Source organism: Sarcophilus harrisii, chromosome 2 (genome assembly GCF_902635505.1).
Source record: "Sarcophilus harrisii chromosome 2, mSarHar1.11, whole genome shotgun sequence".
In the NCBI taxonomy this organism is placed as follows: domain Eukaryota; kingdom Metazoa; phylum Chordata; class Mammalia; order Dasyuromorphia; family Dasyuridae; genus Sarcophilus; species Sarcophilus harrisii.
The window spans coordinates 421,575,936-421,600,294 of NC_045427.1; the positions used below are offsets into that span (position 1 = coordinate 421,575,936).

Here is a 24,359-nt window from a genome sequence, read left to right on the forward strand (position 1 = left end):
ATATAGAATCTAGAATCCCAATATATATGTTGAATAGGATAATTGACTACAGTAAAAACAAAAACTTTGTTTTGTGGGCCTTTAAATAAAGAAACTTCATAGCCCTGAGTGAGGGGGATAAACGTCCTCAGCTGCTGCATCTGACTTTGCCGGTTGTAGTTTGAGGACTCCTGATTTAAGGCGTTTGTTAATTTCACCACCTGTATTGACTTTCCCCACCTTGGAAAAACCTTTCCATCTGTCTGTCAATGTTTAGGGAGGGGTGGAAGGATGGCTCTGGGAATTCTTGCTCAAATAAGAGAGGGGCAGAGAAGACCAATGGCTTTCCTTTCTAAAGTATTAGATCCTGTAGCCAAAGGACAGTGTCTGAGGTCCTGTGTACAAGCAGTAGCTGCTGCCACTCTATTGGTAGAAGAGAATAGGAAACTCACCTTCCAGGCAATCTTATAGTAAGTGTCCCACATCAAGTAAGGACAATACTAAATTAGAGGGCTGGGAGATGACTCACAGATTCCAGAATTTTGAAATATGAGGCAATGCTATTAGAAAATGATGATCTAGTAATCACCCAAGATTATAATCTTAATCCTGCCTCCTTTTTGTCCCCTGGAACAGAAACATCCCCCAGAGAAGAACATTGTTGTTTAGAGTGAACTGATTTTCAAACAAAAGTAAGAGAGGATTTACAAGAATTTCCAATACCTGGGGAAGTCAATTGATTTGTAGATGGCTCTTCTAGAATGATAGATGGGAAAAGGAAAAGTGGATTTGCTATTGTGGATGGAGATAAAACTTCCACTGTTACCAAGGGCAGTCTACCTGCCCATTTGTCAGCTCAAACTTGTATGCCTTAAATCAAGCGTTGAAGTTATTGAAGGACTTCAGATGTGAAATTCTTTTGAGGCAAGGGGAAATAGATTAGCAGATGAGGAGGCCAGGGGAGCAGGAGACCAAGAGATTACTCATATAATGGCCTGTACTTCCCCTAGTCTGCCCTCTACCAGTTTTACCCAGAAGGAAAAAGAGAAGGCCTCAACTCTCAGAAGGACGAGGGCTCTTACCTGACGGCAGAGAGGTGTGGACCAAAGCAAGTGTGAGGCAGGTCATTCAGCAACTGCACCAGGGCAGTCACTACAATGTTCAAACTGTGATGCTGTGCTGACAAAAGGGGGACAACCTCCAGGAATCAGACCATTCCAAAGCATCCAGATGGACTTCACTGAGCTGCCACCAGTAGGTGGCCTCAGATATTTGCTGGTCGAAATGAACCATCTGACCTCATGGGTGGGGAGGCATTCCCCTCAGCCCGAGCAACTGCCTCGACAGTAAGGTCTTATTAGAACAAATTATTCCCAGATAGGGAGTAGTGGAGAGGATAGACTCGTATCAGGGAACACATTTTTCTGCCCAAGTACTGCAGAACCTGGTTAGGGCCAAGAAATCACTTGGGATCTCCACACCCCTTGGCATCTTCCCTCTTCTGGGAAAGTAGACAGTCATTTTTTCCAGGCTTATATGGGAAACTGGGACCCTATTTTAGGGACAAACTACAAAAAAAGAGTTAATAGCTTAGACTCCTCCTCTAGGTTTCCCTGCTTATAGAAATCAGGTTGGAGATTGGGTTTTGATTCGATCCTGGAAGAATGAGAAATTGACTCCATGCTGGGAACAGACCCTACCAGGTGATACTGACTTCAGACACTGCAATTCGGACCCAGGAACAAGGCTGGACATACCATACCAGAACAAAAGACCTGTGGCACCACCTTTATTGGAGTGGACAGTTGAAGATAAGGGAGACCTCAAATTACATTTGAGGAGGGGGCCTCCACTGAATGGGAACATAATCTCTGAATCCAGTGCATTGTAATTGTCTATGTATCACTCTTCTTATTACCTTGGGCCTCTTCACCTGTTTGGGAGCTGATATATTTTCCCCTAGGAATTTCACTTTGATTCACAGTGTACTCACCTACCTCTTAATTGGACAGAGATCTGTTATATTGGATTAATAAGGTCAAATTTTTTTTCTTTCTTCCTGAACAGGCAGACAAATCTTTAGGGATTCAGTTGTATGATGATTTGGAAAAAGGGATATAGCATTTAGAACCTTGCATTAGAAATACAAATGGTTGGGGTGATACCTGGCCCTCAGAAAAAATAGTTAAAGAATATGGGCCAACCACCTGGGCTCAAGATGGAAATTGGGGATATAGAATCTAGAATCCCAATATATATGTTGAATAGGATAATTAGACTTCAAGAAGTTGTAGAGATTATCACCAATCAGACAACTAAGGCATGAGATCTGATTGATAACTAGAATAGTCCCAAACTCATTAACCAGAATGATTAGATTGGAAGGGAAAGCTGAAGGGTCTGTTAGATTGATGGTGCTAAAAGGGTGGGAGCCAGTGCCCCAAGAAGACTGAGAGGAGCCAGAAGGGGTTGAGGAATTAGATAGGGAATGTGAAATTATGTTATAAAAATTTGAAGAGATCTCAGTGTATAAATAAGAGGAGGCACTGAACGAGATAAGGTGAGATCTCACAGGATAGTTATGAAAATCGAGTAAGGCTATATCTACTTCAGAGTTGGAATAGGCCTAAAGGTGCTTGAGCATTGACTCAAGGGCACACCTAAGTCACGTTCCTGCTATCTTCCCATGACACCATTTTCTCCCTACTTCAATCAAATATGTACAACTATATATTTATTGGCCAAGTTCAATTTCTTGGGTAGTTCCTGCATTTAGAATGTAAGACCCTGTCAATAAAAAGTTATAATAATTAAAAAAAAAAAAAAAAGAATGTAAGACCCTCAGCCAATGAGGATGATGGTCAGTGGTGGGAGGGGTATTTGTGTTAGGGACTATTTAAGTGTCAAATCTGTCCTGAAAGGTGCCTTCTCCCTTCAATTGCCTGCTCAATAGGTGGGATGCTTGAACATACAATAAACTTTTGTTTTGCTCTTAGAGATCTCTCCAGCTTTTTTTTTTTAAGGATGACCCCTCACCATTTCTGAGCCACACATTAATCTCCACACTGTTCCCTTCCTCCCCCCTTCTATCCCTCCCAATCTCTTTCTCAACTTTTGCTATAGTCCTATTTCCCATTTCAATAGCATTCTCAACTTCACTGTTTGGGAGCCATGCTTGTAGAAAATAACTGGGTTTTTATTTCTAGTCATATGAAAAGATGCTCCAAGTCATTATTAATCAGAGAAATGCAAATTAAGACAACTCTAAGATACCACTACACACCTGTCAGATTGGCTAAGATGACAGGAAAAAATAATGATGATTGTTGGAGGGGATGTGGGAAAACTGGGACATTGATTCATTGTTGGTGGAGTTGTGAACGAATCCAACCATTTTGGAGAGTAGTTTGGATCTATGCTCAAAAAGTTATCAAACTGTGCATACCCTTTGATCCAGCAGTGTTACTACTGGGATTATATCCCAAAGAGATTATAAAGAAGGGAAAGGGACCTGTATGTGCACGAATGTTTGTGGCAGCCCTTTTTGTAGTGGCTAGAAACTGGAAACTGAATGGATGTCCATCAGTTGGAGAATGGCTGAATAAATTGTGGTATATGAAAATTATGGAATATTACTGTTCTGTAAGAAATGACCAACAGGATGATTTCAGAAAGGCCTGGAGAGACTTACACGAACTGATGCTGAGTGAAATGAGCAGGACCAGGAGATCATTATATACTTCAACAACAATACTAGATGATGACCAGTTCTGATGGATCAGGCCATCCTCAGCAACGAGATCAACCAAATCATTTCTAATGGAGCAGTAATGAACTGAACTAGCTATACCCAGAAAAAGAACTCTGGGAGATGACTAAAAACCATTACATTGAATTCCCAATCCCTATATTTATGCACACCTGCATTTTTGATTTCCTTCACAAGCTAATTGTACAATATTTCAGAGTCTGATTCTTTTTGTACAGCAAAATAACGTTTTGGTCATGTATACTTATTGTGTATCTAATTTATATTTTAATATATTTAACATCTACTGGTCATCCTGCCATTTAGGGGAGGGGGTGGGGGGGTAAGAGGTGAAAAATTGGAACAAGAGGTTTGGCAATTGTTAATGCTGTAAAGTTACCCATGTATATATCCTGTAAATAAAAGGCTATTAAATTAAAAAAAAAAAAAAAAAAAAAAAAAAAAAGAAAATAACTGGGTTTCCTGGTGAGCCACAGGACTAACTCACTGCCAGAACCAAATAAAGTTCTCAGGCTCAAGCAATTGATAACAAAAGGTCAAGCAAGTAGGCTCTCAGCAAGAAAGAGCATTTCCCTTTCAGAAAGAACCAAACTAGTTTTCCCAAATCTCAGAGATAATGATACCAACAGTTGAGGAGGGATAAGGAAGAACTCAGACAGTCCAGTATTGGTGGTTGTCATTTATTCATTCTTGAAGAGGACCATGACAGCAAGGTGAACTGCATTTAAATGAGGGAGGGCTGGGTAAGGTCATTAGCCTTACTTTCTCTTCCCCAGCCACTTGGGCCCAGTGGCCAGACCCAGATAAGAATGCCCAGAGGTAGCCTTGGATGCAGTGGGAAGGTCTCCAATGGGATTAATCAGATGAAGTTTTCTCAATTTATGAGATTAGACCCAAGTCACATGATCCCCATTCCCAGAGCCAGAAGATCAAGTTTTGGACCCTGGGTTGCAGGAAATTACATGATCTCTAAAAGGTCAGACTCTAACCCAGTGATAAGTGACATGACCCACAAGAAGCAGACAACATTGGTGACCATTGGTCAGTGATGGTTACTTCTTTTTAGTCTATCCAATGAAAAAGCTTGGATCTTTTGCTATTTAAATTCCGATAAGCAGTGCTGGCCAGGTTCCAGGAGCACATGGTGAGAGCTGATGTCTCCTAGATGTACTTGGGCCTCTCCCTTCAGGGACTAAATAAATGCTTTCTTTTTGTACCTAAAGATGTCTCTGATTAGTTAATTTGGGGAAGGGGTCATCCCTTACAGCCTTTTTATGTTAAGATCTTTCCCAGGTCTCAGTTTGATAGGTAGTCCCAGATGGGGAGGTGGATGAAGGGTGTCTGACACCAAGAAACAGCACATGAAAGACAATTATTTTGTTGCTGCTGTTCTGCTGTGTCAGTAATGTTCAACTCTTCTTGACCCTACTTGGGGTTTTCTTGGCAAAGAGACTGGAATATATACTTGACTAAATCCCACTAGACTTCAGGCCTGAAATCACCCTTCCTTTTCTCAAATGAAGGCTATGTTTGTATCCTAAGATAAATGTCTTCACCAGACAATTTTCCAGAAATATCCACAGCAAGCAATAATACTAGCTCCATCACTGACTAAAAAAAAAAAGCTTAGCTCCCTTTCCTCTTTCAGGCTATAACTTTGAAAGCAAGTTGACTACATCAGTGGCTCCAGCCACTCAAGTCAGTCATTAATCCACAAGAAATGGCTAAACTAGGATAATCTATTTAAATTTAATCTATTAATCTAGGCTATTTAAAAGGCTCAATTGGTATCATCAAGACCTTGAAATGCAAAACAATACCTGATAAGGGAAACTTTTCATGCTAATATTATCATATAATAATCCAAATATCCTGCCATAGAGCAAGAAGACTGTAGAGTTTAAGTTGTGAGGTGTTCCCCATAAATTAGAGGCTACCATATACCCTCTTCCCTCCATGACTCACCTGACCAACATTGAATGTCAGCGTGATGGCATAATAGAAATTGGAGTTAGCACTTCCCGCATAAATCCAAAGATGCCATAAAACTGGGAAAAGCAGGGAGCACACAATCATCACACAGGAGAGGAAAAAGATATTCCGAAGAACTGCAAAAATAGACAACAATGAGATTTAGAGTCAAATAACAAATCTTTTGCATGTTCTTTGGAGAAAGAGAGTAAACATATGCTACCTTATATATCACAAAAGACAAGCCTCCCTCAGAGATAACCCATACCAATACCCTTGTTTGTGGATAGCTTTCTAAGTTGGTATCGTCCAATCTGGTAGATGGGTATACTGAAGCGCAATTAAGAGCTCAGTCACTAAAACTACAGCTGGCAGAGAAAGCAGTTACTGTGGACAGTATGTAATTAATAGAAATCTACTGTCCAGAGTAAGGAAGGTCAAGCTACATCTAGATTTTTTTTTTTTAAAATAGTTCTAAGTCTAAATTTTAGGAAGGACATTCCTTAATCAGAAGTTATATTAGTTAGAAGTATATTAAATGAAGATTGAGTGATTTAATTTGGAATGTTTAGCAAGATCTAAAACTGCTCAAAATTTGCATAGATCACCTTGTGGATGAGTGAGTCCTTTGCCACTAGAAAGTGTTTAAGGAAAGATTATTTGACATAATAAGAGTGTTTCTAAAATGGATAATTCCATCATCTATACTCCAATTTCAGACAGAAGTCTAAACATAGAGGCCCTTTCCTATTATCCTATGATTTGATTTCAAAAAGAATAATTCCTAAGGCCCTGAGCAGACCAAAATATGAACTTCAGGAATAATTTTTCTTCTGCTAGTTTTGTTAGTACACACACACACACACACACACACACACCCTTCCCTCCCAATTCCCTAGTAGGGAGAGATTGTCTTTTACATCTTTATCCTCAATACTTAACACAGTCCCTGGCTTAAGTAGGTGTTTATTAAATTATTGAATATTGATTAATTCTATGATTCAGGCCCACCCTTCTCCAAACAAATTTCTTATTCTTTCTTAGCTGGTAATTCAACCTTTTCTTGGGACAATAAGACACATAAATAGCACCTACAGGAATCCTGTGAAAGAATGAAGCACTCTCTGGTGTATAATACAATCCCTGGCTGCCCTGAGTGGGACCTGCCTATATCAAGTGATATGAGATGAGGAGAATCTCTCTCAACTGTAGGATTGATTCCCAAATCTCGATTGAATGACCTGTATCTCCTTCTAGTGCCTCCATGGACAAGCAACACATGACTTTATTGTTCTTTCTTACTCTTCCTTCAGGGTCTACCCACACAGGGCATCAAGGATAAATTACTGTCAAGCAGCTTGTTGTCTAACTTGCTTAAGTGCCTGAAATAACTCGTCTTATGATCAATTCTGATGGAAATGGTTCTTTTCAACAATGAGGTGATTCAGGTCAATTCCAATAGACTTGTGATAGAGAAAGCCATCTGCATCCAGAAAGAGGGATGTGGGGACTGAATGTGGATCACAACATAGCATTTTCACCTTTTTTGTTGTTGTTTGCTGCCTCGCTTGCTTGTTTTCTCATTTTTTTCCATTTTTGATTTGTTTGCAGCATGAAAATGTGGAAATATACACCCACACAAATTGTACATGTTTAACATATACTGCATTACTCATTGTATAAGGGAGGGGATAGGGAAGGGACAGAGAAAAATTTGGAAAGGCGAATGTTGAAAACTATCTTTGCCTATATTTTGAAAATAAAAAGCTATTATGTAAAAAAAAAAAAATTATCTTCACAGCCCCAGGTACTGAGAGCTATCTCTAATACTATAAAAGTGTTCAGTTCCCTTTATATATTCTGAGCGCTAAAAAGAAGCCACTTATCTTATAAAGGTAAGCAAACATTGGTAACTAGAAGAATTGGCATCTAGCTAAGAAACTTGGGATTGCTTTTTGGATGTGGGTGACAGTGATCCAACTTATCATAGCTTTCTGTGAAAAAAGTTTTATGGAGCAATATCCTCACTCTTTGCAAATGGAGGGGATGGGATACATTTTATAAATGGATCAATGCCCTCACAGAATCTCTAACAGAGATTTGTAGTTTTGTACACAATTCTCATTGTTGCTTCATTTTGTAAACTAAAACATTCATTTTATTTATTATTAAGCTATAAGATTTTTTTTTAATGAAGGGGCTGAACCATATTGTTGAGGTTCAGAAAGAAGACCCCAAAAGGTTGGTTGCAACCCAAGGTGTTGCAGACTGGTGTCCTGTCCATGGTGTCTCAAAAGAATTTGCAGGCTTGAATCCAAATCCAATTCAAGGAGCAAAGTTTATTGTAATTGTAATGGCAATTAAAGCAGGCTAAGTTCCAAAAGAATTTAGCAAAGAACCAGGAGCAGAGAGACAAATTTATAGGAAAAAGAGAGATCAGGTGCTTCAAGGCACTGATATGCTAACTTTATGGCTTAGAGGTAGAATTGAGAAGTGGTCCAAAAGGTGGAGTTGAAGAGTGGTTTGGTAAGCAACTAATTATTATCTTAGAAACTTTGTTATTACTAATAGATTATTATCTGACTGCCAGCATTGTTTGTGGAACTAGGCACAGCCAAAGCCCAGTGGCCTCAGGACTACTGCCACTTTTCCCCTAGAAGATGTATATCATCAATATGATATCTAAAGTCCATTCTACAACTAAACCAATAATAATGAAAATAAAAGTTCACTGAATTGGATAGATAGGGGTCGAATTATAAAAGGCCTTAAATGCCAGACCAAGACATTTGGACTTGATTTGTGAGCCACAGAGAAACAGGAGATCAGGGCTCAAGTCTTGGCTCAACATTTACTAGAGATATATCTATGGACAAATCATTTAACCTTTCTATGCTTCAGTTTTCTCATCTGGAATAACAATACCAATAGAAAGTACTTTCTAGAGTAATCATAGAGAAAGTTTTCTAACCTATAAAGCTCTACAAAAGAGCTATTATTGCTACTGTGTATTTGTTGATTAACTAATTGAAAGAGACTTTTCCCTTAAAAACAACTTTCCCACAGTCTTTAGATAATCAAGAAGCACCAGAGGTGTCAAGAGCTCCAAGCCAAAAATTGGAGGTGGAATATATAAGACATAGCACATTCCGACCACTAGATGGTACACAAGAGAATAAAAAGGGTAAAAACTGAATAATGCCTTCTGGACAAAATTAGATAGGCAAAAAATAGGAGTTAGCCTTCAGGTGCAAAAAGGTATACATCTTAAGACAAGGCCAACTTAGGAATTTATTTTGCTTGACTGTGCACATCTGTTACAAAGGCTTAATTTTTTCTCTCTTTTTTTTTTTTTCCAATGGAGATAGACTGTGTGTATGGGGAGGGGGGATTAAGAGAGAGGTTACAAAAAGAAAAAAAGATCACTGAAAAATTAAAGAAAATTACATAGAAGAGATTATGTAGAAGGAGCATAAAAAACCTGTACTGGGGTCCTAATTCAATCACTAACTGTAAAATCTGTAAAATGGGGGGGGGGGGGGGAAATATCATATACTACATGTTTCACAGAAGTGTTATAGGAACAAATATAAACTATTTTTGTTATTGTTGTTATTATGAGAATGACTAATACTACTAATAAAATGAACTGAATGAGAATCAAAGTTAGGAAGCAAAAAAATGAAAATCAAAACAGGTAGAACTGAAGAGAACATAGGAAAGCTGGATAGCTTTGAAAATTAGGATTGATGAGACATTGATACATTGTTGATGAAATTGTGAACGAATTGAAACATTCTGGAGAGCAATTTGGAACTATGCTCAAAAGTTATTAAACCGCGCATACCCTTTGATCCAACAGTGTTACTACTGGGTTTATATCCCAAAGAGATCTTAAAGGAGGGAAAGGGACCCATTTATGCAAAAATGTTTGTGACAGTTTTTTTTTGTACTGGCTAGAAACTGGAAATTGAATGGATGCCCATCAATTGGAGAATGGCTGAATAAATTGTGATATATGTATGAATATTATGGAATATTATTGTTCTGTAAGAAATGACCAGCAAGGTGGTTTCAGGAGGCCTGGAGAGACTTACATGAATTGATGCTAAGTGAAATAAACAGAACCAGGAGATCATTATACATGGCAACAAGGTGATTATACAATGATCAATTCTGATGGACGTGGCTCTTTTCAACAATGAGATGATTCAAACCATTCCAATTGTTCAGAAAAAAAGAGAATTAGCTATCCCCAGAAAGAGAACTATGGGAAATGAGTGTGGACCACCACATAGCATTTTCACTCTTTCTGTTGATGCTTGCTTGCATTTTTGTTTTCCTTCTCAGGTTTTTTTCTTTCTTTCTTTCTAGATCTGATTTTTCTTGTGCAGCAAGATAATTGTACAAATATGTATACATATAATGTATTTAACATGTACTGGACTACCTGTCATCTAGGAGAGGGGGTTGGGGGAAGGAGGGGAAAAGTTGGAACAGAAGGTTTTGCAAGGGTCAGTGTTGAAAAATTATCCATGCATATGTTTTGTAAATAAAAAGCTATAATAAAAAAAAGAAAAGAAAATTAATGTTGAATTTATTATGTACTTAAAAGGAAAAGGAAAACGTATATAAAATTCAGTTTTCTGCACAATCTTCTTCTATTTACAGAAAAGTCAATTTTATTTAGTTTTTGTTAGGGTCAGAATAAAAAGACATTTAGAAAATATCCTCTCCACCTTATACACATCTTGAAAAACCCAGCTACTTCAATAATTGCCAACAATCAAATCTTTCAGTCAAATTATAAGATAGGGCAACAAGCCTGACCCTTATTGGTCTTTTATGTTTTAGTCATTTATTTGCGTTTATACAAGGACAGTACATGAAAGAAATTTCTCAAATCCTGCTTGACTTTCATTTTTAAAGAATTTTAAGAGTTGTCATCAAGAGTTAATTTGGGTCCAAGTGATGGGGAGAAGTTACAAAGAGGTCAATTTGAGCTGAATATAAATAATTGCCTAATAATTATAGCTGATACCCTTCACAGGAGGTGTTTTAAATAGCAACAGCATAGACATTTATAGGGGATGCTACACAAGGAATTTATGCTTCAGGTAGGAGCTGGTCTAAGTAAGTGATCTCTTAAGACTTCCAAATCTGAGGTGGAACAAGTAAATACTAAAGGTTGTTTTTTTTTTGTTTTTTTTTTTAAAACAAAATTTAAAACTATTCCTTAGTTTCAGCTACATGCTATGGGCTTAAAGACTTCTAGCAACTTCTAGACAAAAGACAAAAGAGCCAATCTAATGACTCAAGAAAGACAAAGAAGCTATTGGCTGAATGGGTCATGTGGTGATATCACAAACATCACATTCCAAGTAAGTGTCTTCATACTCCCCCTGGTGCTGAGAAGCTCATAATCACTGTCAGTCCAAACTTTAAAAAAACAAAAAACAAAACAACAACAACAAAAAACCCAAAACCCAGCAACAATAAAAACAAAAACAAAATATAGCTCTGAAAGCCAGTGAAATTGTTCATAAGGATCATATAGGCTCCCAGAAACCTCCTCTAACTTTCACAGTGACTAATCACCCTACAAAGCAGAATCTGGTTTTTAATTAATTTTTTTTTCAGATCCTTAAACATGTTCATTCCAACATCTCTTCAAATCCTTAGAGCCAGCATCTTTTGAAAGCCGACCTATTCTTGGGAGTGCCATGTAATACAATAGTAGCCTGCGCTACAAAGGAAGAAATGGATATGGGTTACCATACATGCATTTTATATATACAATGTGATATTATAGAAAGAGAATCAAAAACCTTTACTGGACTCCTAATTCAACTACTAATTTGTATGACTTTGGAAAACTCACTTCCTGTCTCTGAATCTTAGGGTCTCATCTGTAAAATGGGGAAAAATATATATGTACACTACATATTTCACAGAGGTATTATGAGGGCAAATGTAAACTATTTTTGTTGCTATTGTTATTATGAGGATGACTGTTACTACTACAAAGATGAATTGAAGAATGAGAATTAGGGTCAGGAAGCAAAAGAATGAAAATCAAAAGTGTGGAGAGGAGAAGCAAAGAAAATGCTTATTATTTTTGTTTTAAACATAAGAATCAACATGTTTTTCCAAAATGTGAATATCCAAATTTAGAGACAAAATAAGAAAGAAGGGTGAAAGGGTCCGCATTACAAATTGTATTTTGCAATATCAAGTGGAGCCTGGGGTCTTTGAAGTCAACCACATACTCTCCAAATGACCATGCTATTAAAGGGCCACAGGTCAATCCCAAGCTGGTTTACTTGATGACTCTTACAGATAACCATGAGGAAACTGCAGGGAGGTGATGAAGAACTACCTGAATAGCAAATGCTCTTGCCATACACCCAGCTTGGTAACTTGGAATACTGCAGGAGCACATGCTGCACCCACTCACACTATTCACTTACTGTTCTTCCTGCTGCTTGGGTGGCAGTCACATTAGTCAGTTTCATGTTTAGAGCTGCTTAGTTTCACTTCCTGCTTGGCATTTCGTGAAGCGCCAGAAGGTTGGTAAATGAAACAACAATAGACACACATCCTCCTAAGAGTTGTTTTCATTCATTACAATAAGGTTTACAGAGGTTGAAAATCTGCTGCCATGTTTCATTTTTAAGACAAATCCCAGCATCCCAAAGGGTTAAGTTGGAAAGGCCCCAATAAAACCATTAATGTGAATGCCTTACTTTCTAGATGGAAGAAACTTTGAAGTAGAGACATGCAGAAAGATTCAGAAAACACAGTAAGTTAATGGAAGAACCAGTTTCTTCACTATTCCAAGATTTAACTGCTGGAGTTCCTTTTTTGAGGTTGTCTGTCCTCATATTTTGTAGCCAATGAAAACAGCACAATTCTGGTGGATAGGTACTTTGAGCTTAATGGCATTTCCTCATGAGCAGTAATGGCTACAGTCACCTATTTATTTTAATTTTTCTTATCTTATATTCAGAAACATTTTAGTTCCTTCAGTAAGTATGAAAGGAGGGGAGGAGGGGAGCGAGGAAGGACGATGCCTTGTAGCAAGAGTTCCATAACTGGAATCAGGATATGTAAGTCTGAACCTGGATCTGACTTTTAATATGTGACAATAGAGTTTCCTTTCCATATCTGTAAAGTGGGGGAATAATACTTACATTACTGATCTCATAGGACTATTCTGAGAAAGGTCTTCTATAAACTTTAACAAGCTCTTAGGAGTTGTCATTATATATTCCTGTTGAGAGCAGGAAATACTGTGAATTTCTTGAAGGCAGGGATTGTCTAGTGCCTCTTTTTTGCATCCCCTGCTTAGCACAGTGCCTGCTACATAACAAGCACTTAATAGATGTTTATGGGTTAATTGCTTGCTTGATTAAAATATATCTTTATAATTTCTGTGAAATATATGGAGCCATAGGCAAACTGTAAAATATAACATAAATGCCATCAACAGTAACTCACTCTGCTCATCACCACCACCAATCAAAATACCCCCCATGGTATGTGTCACAAAGGAAGTACTGAGTGAATTTCTAATTTCTTTATGGCTTTCATTCATGGGGTGATTTCTAGTTTAAACCCAATAACCACTATCCTCTTCCTTTCATCAAAGAATAGAGTGAACATAAATCTTCCACTGGAGAATTTAAAAAAGATAAATCCAAGAGGTTTTTAAGGAAAAAGGAAGATGCTTACATCTGTACAGATGGCTCCAGACTGGAAGAAAAGCCAAGTACAAGGCAACATCCCCCACTGTGGGGTAGGACTTGAAAATCGAGATAACAGCAATCTGGATGAACATGAAGAACATAGGATGATCCCTAAAATAAAGGAAAGAAACCAAGAAGATAAATTAGGATCTAATATGAGTAGAAACCCAAATAACCAATCTCGAGGACCCTCACAGCTTCACCATAGACTTCTGACAGCAGACTGCCCAGTGCATGGCCTCAAGGCCAACAGTCCAAACACATAGTATGAGGTGAACATAGAGCACTCATACATACCAAACACTATGAAGAAGGCATGGTACCAGGTTAGATGTACCCAGGGAAGAATGGTTAACACAACCCTTTTAAACAACCACAGAAACTTGAACAGTCACTACAGACAATGATTCTAAACTTACCTTTTAGGTGGCAGATGGGAAATTAAATGGAGTCAACATTTTTTTATTGCTGGCCATAAATGGTCATCTGTGAAAATATCCCTGCTGCTGAGCGCATGGATTCAAAGCTTATAAAATCAACTCCTTTCCTTACAGCAATAAACAGGGTAAGAGGAACTCTGAGTCCCAGAGGGGCAGAGTGAAAAGAGCCCTGGTTTTAGAGTCCTGGCTCCTATCCCCATTCAACTATGATTTCCTTAAATACAGGGACTACTTCTTGCCTTTCTTTGTATGGACATAATAGACACTTACCAAATGCTAGCAGACTGATATTTACTTTGGCAGATTATATACCCCGCTGAAATTCATCTGGTTCCTAAAACTTACATCATAGGGGGACTATATGGAAAGTAGGCTATAAATCTTAAACTATAGAAATGTGAGTTGTTATTAGTACGTAATTGTGAGTTGTTTTTCTCAGAAAGGATTGTGAATCATGTGAAACAGTGAAGTTTTTTAAAAGGCAGTAACTACATTTCATCACTCCAGCACCATCATCAGGAGATGATGCAAACAGATCAATCTGTGGTGCTGCCCAAAGTAGTGAGTGAAGGCATTGAGTAGGAACCTCTCTCTCAGGCACCTTTCTCTGTTCTACCCTGGGGAAATCACTGCCCTTGACTGATTCCCCTTTTTCAATTAAGGATAGCACTACTAGCAACCTGTCTCATAAGGGTGTTCTATAGGACATAATGAATCCTTCCTTGTCAGCAAAGTAATGAAAAGTAGGTCAAACTGGGAACTCATTCAATGGGTTGTAAATCTTATATCTGGGGACAAAACAACAAAAATACACATCAGCTTTTCTCTGAAACTCAACTGACCCAACAGTGGAATTACTATATAAGTTAGCACAGATCCACAGTCTATGAGAAATAATGTGTGGGAACTAGTAAATGGTTTCAGAAATGCAAAACCAACATAGGATATGCACTATAGATTGCTACTTCAGACAACTGGCACCCTCATCAGCTAAAGCATTACTAGAGAAAGGCCAGTGAAAATGTGGTGACAAATAACAATTCACAGCCTCAGAAAATGTTTTGAACCTTTGAATGAGCCTACTAGAAAGACTTCCACTGACAGAAATAAAATGCTACTAGACATGCCACAAATTAATCTGGGAACAAGATGCAGGAGGGAATGGAAGAAAATGTGAGAAAAATCTGATATGCCACCTGGAACATTCAGATGGACCATTCTTTTAAGCAGACCAGAAAGCCTAGATAGAAGTCTCAGTATAAGGAAGATGCTGGGAGAAGCCAGATGATTCTAAGTGACCTCTGGGGCCCTATGAAGAAGAAATGTCACTTGATTACTGTGACACCACCTCACCAGGAGTAATTTTTACTGCTCTTTACAGCAGAGAGGAAAGCACACAGATTATCATCCCACCCCCACCCAATTCTCTGTAAGGTTCCCTCAGTCCCACTGCTGCTCACAGCCAAGCAAGTCAGACTTCATCAAGAGCTGAGGAGATGGAAAGCAGACTGGACCCATTTCTTTCCTGAATGTGCCATGTGATAAATGAGGGATTTTTAGAGGCCTAAAACACTAGTAAATTATTTCCCTAAATGGAAACCCACCCACTGTGCTCAGCCAAGTGACATGGAATCTGAATAGGAAGCCAGGTCTTGAGAGGACAACCTCTCAGAACATTCCTGCTGAATGTATTAGGTGATTTAAGAGAAACTTTACTGTGCCTGTTTTCTTGTCTAGGAAGAAAGACTCTTGAATCTTCATAGGAAGTTACCATAATGTATTTTTAGCATTTTTAAAGGGCTAGGTCCCTAGGAAATCCCTTAGGTAAAACACTATCTAGCACAGATAAACTGTTACTTTTATTTGTAAATAATAGAAAAAGGAAGCTTTCTCATCCTTAGGCTCATCTGGAACCTTGAGGAACTTTTACATAAAATAAAATGTGGCCTAAATCAGATGGGAAGATTATTTTGGTCACTATAACACTGCTTTCCATTGTCACAAACTATGTCTATTATATAGTAACATGGCAACATAAGCAGAAAAATACTTTTGGCCAGAACAAGACTACAGATGGCAAGCTTTTCCACTAATGCTCCCTTGTTTCCTGTGGATTATACATAGCACCAAAATTCACATTCTTATGTGATTATCTTATGTGAAATTTATTCTTATCATAGTCATCTGATATTGGAAGTATGAGCCTGAGTTAGGGCAATAGAATAGGTATCATGTGAACATCACAAAGGAAGCTCTTTTAGGTTATTCAGGTGAGACCTTAGAGAAAGAGAGCTGCTGGAAAATGTATGTTTCAAAAAGTCATTTCCTTCATCCATCTGGCTTATTCTAATTATAGATTATCTGTCATTCTATTAAATAAAGGGTGCTTTGCACATGCTTAAAAGGAAAGGTAGAACAGTGGAAAGACTTAACCAAAAGAGTCGGGAGATCTGAAAGTTTTGAGTCCTGGCTCTGCCACTTACTCATTATATTATACAACTCTAATTCTTGTACGTATCACTCAACCCCTCTGAGAAGTGTCACTTCTGATCTTTGGTTTCCTTAAATAAAAATGGGGATAATTATCTACTTCACAGTATGGTTGAAGAGAAATCAGTTTGTAAAACTTAAAAAGCTCTATAGAAATGGGAGTTATTATTTTTGTTATCAAAGGAAGTGTTTAATAAATAAATTGTCAGACTGGGCATATTTATTTTCCCAATGCTATTAGAATAGAAAATGCCCCAGGTTAAGTTTTATAGAAACTTAACTATAGAGCCATAGTTCGGTCTATTATTATCAAACTTGAAGAGTCAGAGCAGTAGAGAAACCCCAAACATTTATGTAGACAAAGGGCAATTATCTAAAACCACTTACTTTAACTTCACTGCTAAGGGGATGGTGTAGAAGAAGACATTGATCTGAAACACGCAGACAAAGAAGAGGCTGAAGTGTTCAAACATTTCTGCAAAGAAGTACCAGAAGAGACCGATGTTTGGAGTGAGGTCAGGAACAGAAAGTCTATAATTTTTAAAAGATAAAGAAAAGTTAGACATTATGTATGGGTGTTTATATATGTATATATAGAATCAATTATAGCTTGTTTTCCCATAGGATTTGAACATCATTTAAGAACTTCAATCAATGCAATAACCAACCACTATTTCAGAGGACTAATATTCAAACATACTACCCATCTCTTATTAGAGAGCAAGGTGATAGAGACAGGGTGAAGACTGAGGCACACCTTTTTTAGATGTGACCAGTGAAGGAATTTTATTTTGCCTGATTACTTAGATTTGTTACAAGGGTTTTGTTTTCTTTTTCCTTTTCTTTCTTTCTTTTTTTTTTTGGAGAAGAGAGGATGGTAGTAGGAAGAGAAAATAAATGTTTAATAAAAAAAAAAAAAAGTAAAAAGAAAAAAAGAAGTAAAATAAAAGTTATTGGGGAAAAAAAATTGGCCAGAAAATGCAGTACCTGAAGGCCTAAACTTTAAAATATAAGGTAGAGAGGGAAGTTCACAAAACTGCTATGATATTAATTCAATGGGTGGAATATTTGGAATCAGGAAAATATGAAATAAAATCCTACCTCTGACTCCTATTAGCTATATGACTATCAGCAAATCATTTAGTCTCTTTGAGCCTCAGTTTCCTCATCCGTAAAAGGGAAAACAATAAAGGCCTTGCCTTCTAAAAAAGGTTACTTGAAGCTCAAATGAAATAATATTTATAAAAACATTCTGAAAAATTCAAAGACAATATAGATATTTATAATTATTATCATCATTAAGATTTTGATAGTTCATGTTTTTGCCTGCTGAAGTGGGATGATATCATGGAAAGAAAAATGGACTTAAAGAATGATCAATGTTTGAATTTTGCCTCAGATGTTTAGTTTTTGTATGACCATGATGAACAAATCACTTAATGTTACTAATCATTAAATTCTTCCCCAGTAAAAATAGCAATATCTGTAGGACATATTTCCCAGGATTGTTTCAAAGGCTCAAAATGAAGTAATAGTTTTAACTAATTTCTAAGATTTTAAGGTGCTAATAAAAGCCATGAATTTACTTTTTTCTTAAAAACATTTCTTTCCTATATGGGACAGTTCTCTGAAACACGAGAAGAGAAAGAGAAAACAAAAAAAATGTAGGCAAATGTATGAAGATACACCAAAAAACCCACAAAACTTTTAAGTATACAAAATATCAAGTACAGAATTTTCTTTCTACTAGGAAAGGGAAGGAAAGTGCTAGAGAAATTATGTTTTAAATTAGGAAGAACAAAGTTTTCTCTTTAAATAGGAAAGGCTTCAAAGAGAAAATAAAGAAGGAAAAGATTCCAAATAGGCAAAGGAGAAAACCTACACTCTTATCAATTTGGTAGATATAATTCAATTTAATTCAAGGCATGATACCAGGCAGGTACTAGGAATTCAAAGACAAAATGAAGAAGTCCCTACTCTCAGGAAGCTTACATTCTCCTGGGAGATATAACAAAAGTTAAGATTTGTACCAGATAAATTTGGGAGGAAGAGAACACTACCAACTAAGCTCATCAAAAAGGCTTCATGGACATTAAACTGGAGTTAAGTCTTTAAATTTTGAGAGAGAGAGAGAGAGAGAGCAGTGAGGGAACAGAACTGAGGAGGGAACATATTCTAAGAAAAAGGGGCATTTAAAAATATATATATAAATACATAGCAACACAGGATACCATGATAAGTTCAGGAAATACCAATTTGGGTGGAAGACTGAATGAAAAAAAAAAGTGAATTAAGGCTGGAAAGCTGAAAGAAGGGAGAGGGGGTGCCAGGATCATGGAGGGCTTAAAAAGTTTGTATTTTATCCTTAGGCAATGAAGAGCCATTGAATATTTTTCAGCAGAGAAACAACATGGTCAAACTATCAGGAAATTTATTTCTGTCATAGTGTGAAGTATGGTTAGGAAAGTGTAGATTTAGGGAGACTAATTATGAGGCTATGACAATAGTCCAGGCGAGAAATGGTAAGGCCTAATCTGGGGTGGTAGCAATATGAATAAAGAGAAGGAACAGATGCAGAAGAAGCTGTAGTTAGAATTTTAGGAACCTTGAGTTTGAGAAGTCTAAAGAACATACAAATAGGGATGTACACCAGTTAGTTGATGATGCAGAACTGGAGTTTAAGAGAACAACTAGAACTAGAAAAACGATTTAAGAGTCATCTGAAGTTAATACTTAAACGCATGGGAACAGATTAGATAACTAAGATAGAAAACAGAGAGAGAACATGAACAAGTCCCACAGCAGAGCCTTGGAGGATACCCATACCAAGGAAATCCAAGGAAAAAAACTAAGAAGTAACTTATCAAAGAGGTAGAAAGAGAGCCAAGAGAAATTTGTGTCCCCAAAGTCAGAGGACAATACAATATACAAGAAGAGGAGAAGGTCCATAAATAGTAATATCAAAAACAGTAGAGATGTGAAAGAGAATGAGGATTAAGAAAAGGTCACCAATTTTAGCATTTCAGAAATAAACGTTGAGAACAGTTTCAGATGAGTGATAGGATTGGAAACCAGACTGCAAAGTGAGGTGAAAAGCAGTGGATGATGAAGTTGATAGTAAAGGTAAACAATTCTTTCTTTGATCATGAATTTAAAGCTTAATGGGACATTAAAGGTCATCTAGTACTATTTCTTTATTTTACAGGCTTAGAAAGCTTAAACAACTTGTACAAGACTATACAACAGCTTGCCACAAAGTGGCAGAGCTATGATTTAAGTCCTTTGACTTAGAAATTCAGCATTCTTTCCACAATGCTCCATTAGCATGGTACAATTTCACAGTAAAACAAAGGAAAAATATTAAGATAATAGCTTGAGGAGAAAGGTAAAGTCAAAGATTTTTTAGGTTTTTTTTGGTTGAGGCAATTGGAGTTAAGTGACTTGCCCAAGGTCACACAGGTAGGAAGTATTAAATGTCTTGAGGCCAGATTTGAACTCAGATTTGAACTCAGGTCCTCCTGACTTCAGGGCTGGTGGTCAAAGTTTTTTTTTTTTTTTTTAAAGGATGGAAGATACTTCCTTTATAAGCAGCAGGGGGGAAAACTAATAATATGGAGAGACTGAAATAAGAATGAAGGAATAAGCAATGTGATAAATTCCTGAGAGTCAGGAAGAAATGGGATTCAGAAAGAGGCCTCAGACTTGGCAAGAGGAAAGAACATTTCTCTCTCAGAGACAAATACAAAGGAGAGGAGGATGAGTTCTGAGACATGGAGTAAAATAACGAGGGACTTATATAGATGGCCTTTCTCAGTAATTTAGGGGATGAAATTATATCCTGAGAAGGAAGAGAAGGCTAGAGAGGCACTGAAGGTTTGAAGAGGAAAGAAAAGTTTCCCAACAATTTCTAAGGGGAATGTGTAATCAACTGTAAAAGGAAAAAAAAGTTTTGCCAGGCAGTAATGGAATCTCAGGTGAAATTAGATGAATTGAAATTGTAGTGATCCAGTTATGATGATGTTGTGACTTCCCTCCAGTAGCATTCAGCACCTTAAGAGTATAAATGGAAAAGGTAGATGGGACAGAGGGCCAGGGGTGGTGGAAGCAGAATGACTTGGCACTAAAGATTGGGAGGATATGAATGGCAGCAGAAAAAGGGAGTCAAAAGTGGGAAACCACATACAGATAAAGTGATAACCTCAATTGCCTCCCCCACCCCCAAAAAAGGCAATACTATACCCATTCCCTTTAAAAACACTAGAGAGTATAGGGATAAATGGCGCTTTCCTTAAAATGATAAGTGGTACCTACCTAAAACTATCAGCAAGCATTATATGTAATGGGGGTAAGCTAGAAGCATTCCCAGTAAGATCAGGAGTAAAATCAGGATGCCCATCATTATTACTTAATGTTAGCTGAAATGTTAGCTTTAGCAATAAAAGAAAAAGAAATTGAAGGGATTAAGATAGGCAATGAGGAAATAAAACTATCATTTTTTATAGATGATATACTTAGAGTATCCTAGAGAATCTTTTAAAAAATTATTTGAAATAATTAACATTAGTAAAAACATAGTATATAAAATAAAACAACACAAATCATCAACATTTCTATTTATTACCAGCAAGAGATAGAAAGAGAAATTTCATTTAAAATAACTATAGTCAATATAAAATATTTGAGAGTCTACAGGACAAGGCAAAGCCAGGAACTATATGAACAAATTTTTTTTTTTTTAGCCTTTTATTTACAGGTTATATGTATAGGTAATTTTACAGAATTGACAATTGCCAAACCTCTTGTTCCAATTTTCCCCTTCTTCCCCCTCCCCCCTCCCCCAGATGGCAGGATAACCAGTAGATGTCAAATATATTGAAATATAAATTAGATACACAAAGTAAGTATAGATGACCAAACCATTATTTTGCTGTACAAAAAGAATCGGACTCTGAAATATTGTACAATTAGCCTGTGAAGGAAATCAAAAATGCAGGTGGGCAAAAATATAGGGATTAGGAATTCAATGTAATGGTTTTTAGTCATCTCCCAGAATTCTTTCGCTGGGCATAGCTGGTTCAGTTCATTACTGCTCCATTGGAACTGATTTGGTTCATCTCTATATGAACAAATTACAAATTAAAGGGTAAATACCATAAGCAAATTAGGAAAACAAGGAATAGTTTGGAAAAGAGAAGAATTTATGATCAAATAAGAGTTAAGAGAACATTATGAAATGCACAATGGATAAGTTTGATTACATTAAATTTAAAAAGTTTTATACAAACAACCCCAACACAACCAATATTAGAAGGAAAGCAGAAAGGAAAACATTTTTATGGCAAATGTTTCTGATAAAGGCCTCATTTCTCAAATAGGCAATTTTCAGGTGAAGAAAAAGTTATTTATAGTCTAATGCTCTAAATCACCACTGATTAGAGAAATTCAAATCCCATCTCATACCTATCAGATTGGCTAATATGACATAAAAGGAAAATATAAATATTAGAGAAGATGTGGGGAAATTGGGACAGTAATGGATTGCTGGGGGAGTTGTGAACTGATCCAACAGTTCTAGAGAGCAATTTGCAATTATGTTTGTCCAAAGGACAATCAAATTGTGCATGCCTTTTGATACAGAAATACCATTATTAGACCTGTATTTTAAAGAGATCATAAAAAAGGGAAAAGGACCTACATATATAAAAACATCTATGACACCTCTTTATGAAGACAAAGAATTAGAAATTGAGGAAATATCCATCCATCAAGGAATGGCTGAACAATTTGTGGTATATGAATATAATGAAATGTCGTTGTTTGATAAGAAATGATGAGCAGGAAGATTTCAAAAAAACCTGGAAAGATTTACATGAACTGAAGTTGAGTGAAGTGAATAGAACCAGGAAAACACTGTACACAGTAACAGCAACATTGTGTGATGATCAACTTTGAAAAATTTTGCTCTTCTCAGCAATACAATGATTTAAGACAATTCCAAAAAACTCATATTGGAAAATGCTATCCACATTCAGAGGAAGAACTATGGAGTATTAATGAAGATCAAGGCATACTATTTTCACTTTTTTTTCCATGTTTTTTTCTTTTTGTTCTGTTTCTTCTTTTACAATATTTCTAAAGTGGTAAAGTTTATATAACTGATCATGTATAACCTATATTAGATTACTTGTCGTCTTGGGGAGAGGGAAAAAGAGGAAGGAAGAAAAATGGAACCCAAAATCTGAGAAAAAACAAATGTGGAAAACTATCTTTACATTTAATTGAAAAAAAAAATTTAAACTCATTAATAATAAGAAAAAGATTCATACTTAAACAACATAGGCATATCATAGCCCAAACCCATCAATATGACAAAAATAATCAGAACTAACAAAATCTAATTCTGATGAAGTTGTAAAACGGCAAATATTATTTGTCTATTAGTATTATAATTGTCTATTAGTAAAACATTTTAGAAAAGCAATATATATATTCAGTAAATGCTACAAAATTGCCTATCACTACCCAACAATTCTATTAAAAATATATCATGATAGCATGAAAAATGTTTCTCTTTATATTTTAAGCAGTTTAACACAGTCATCAAAAATGATGATTTTTGTAAGCTGTCATCTAAAGCATTTAGTGAAATTATATAATTTATATTTTTTAGATGTTTTAGATTTAAAAGTGATACTCTTTTTTATTCAGTTTATTATATATGCTTAAAACAAAGTGTTTGTATGCATATGATTGTGTATCGATTTAAATCCTTGAATAATCTTTTTTTTTTTTTTTTTAAGTATATCATGAAATGTAATGGAATATTATTGTTCTATAACAAATGATTCCCAGGCTGATTTCAGGAAAGCCTGGAAATACCAATATGAACTAATGCTGAGTGAAATGAACAGAACCAGAACATTGTACACAGTAACAGCAAGATTATTTGATGATCAATTATGATAGACTTGGATCTTCTCAGCAATGCAGTGATTCAAGATAATTTCAATAAACTTGTGGTAAAAAATACCATACTCATTCAGAGAGAACTAAGGAGAGTGAATGTGGATCAGAGAATAATACTTTCATCTTTTCTGTTTGTTTGCTTTTTCTTTCTTGTATTTTTCCCCCTCTGGTATGATTTGTCTCATACAACCTGACAAATACATAAATATGTTTAAAAGGATTGTATATGTATGACCTATAATAGATTGCTTGCTATCTTGGGAAGAGAAAAGAAAGGGAAGGAGGGAGGGAGAAAAAATATGTCTTACAAATTTGAATCTTATAATCTTATAAGATTGAATCTTATAAAATTGAATGCTGAAAACTATCTTTGCATGTATTTGGAAAAATAAAATACTACTGAGGAAAAAAATAATCATGAGAGTATTTCAAATAGGAGCCATTTATATAAGCCTTACTTGCATTGCAATATTGGAACTAGAAGCCACAAAACAACCAAAACACCCAGCAATAGGGAAACAGCTAAATAATTTTTTTTATTAAAACCTTTTATTTTCAAAAGATATGCATAGATAATTTTTCATCATTGATCCGTGCATAGCCTTGTGTTCCAAATTTTCCACTCCTTCTCCCCATCCCTTCCCCTAAATGGCAAATAATCCAACATATGTTATAAATGTTAAAATATGTTAAATCCAATATATGTTAACGTATTTGTACAATTATCTTGCTACACAAGAAAGATCAGATCAAAAAGGAAAGATAAATAAGAAAACAAAATGCAAATGAACAACAATAAAAAGAGTGACAATGTTATGATCCACACTCCGTTCCCTCAGTCCTCTCTCTGAGTGTAGATGGTTCTCTCTTCATCACAAGATCATTGAAACTGGCCTCAATCATCTCATTGTTGGAAAGAGTCATATCCATCAGAATTGATCATTGTATAATATTATTGTTGCCATGTACAATGATCTCCTGGTTCTGTTTATTTCA

General features: G+C 36.3%; 1 protein-coding gene across 2 annotated transcripts in view; it reads right to left on the reverse strand.

Annotated features, from left to right (window-relative positions):
- PIGU (phosphatidylinositol glycan anchor biosynthesis class U) overlaps positions 1 to 24,359 on the reverse strand; it is a 104,946-nt gene that overhangs the window by 11,926 nt on the left and 68,661 nt on the right. For both annotated transcript variants that reach the window (XM_003756925.4, XM_031953882.1), the window contains 3 exons: positions 16,785 to 16,928; positions 13,454 to 13,578; positions 5,714 to 5,856 (listed from right to left, as the gene is read on the reverse strand). In XM_003756925.4, the coding sequence (XP_003756973.1) occupies positions 5,714 to 5,856; positions 13,454 to 13,578; positions 16,785 to 16,928 (412 nt within the window). The remainder of the gene's footprint in view (positions 1 to 5,713; positions 5,857 to 13,453; positions 13,579 to 16,784; positions 16,929 to 24,359) is intronic.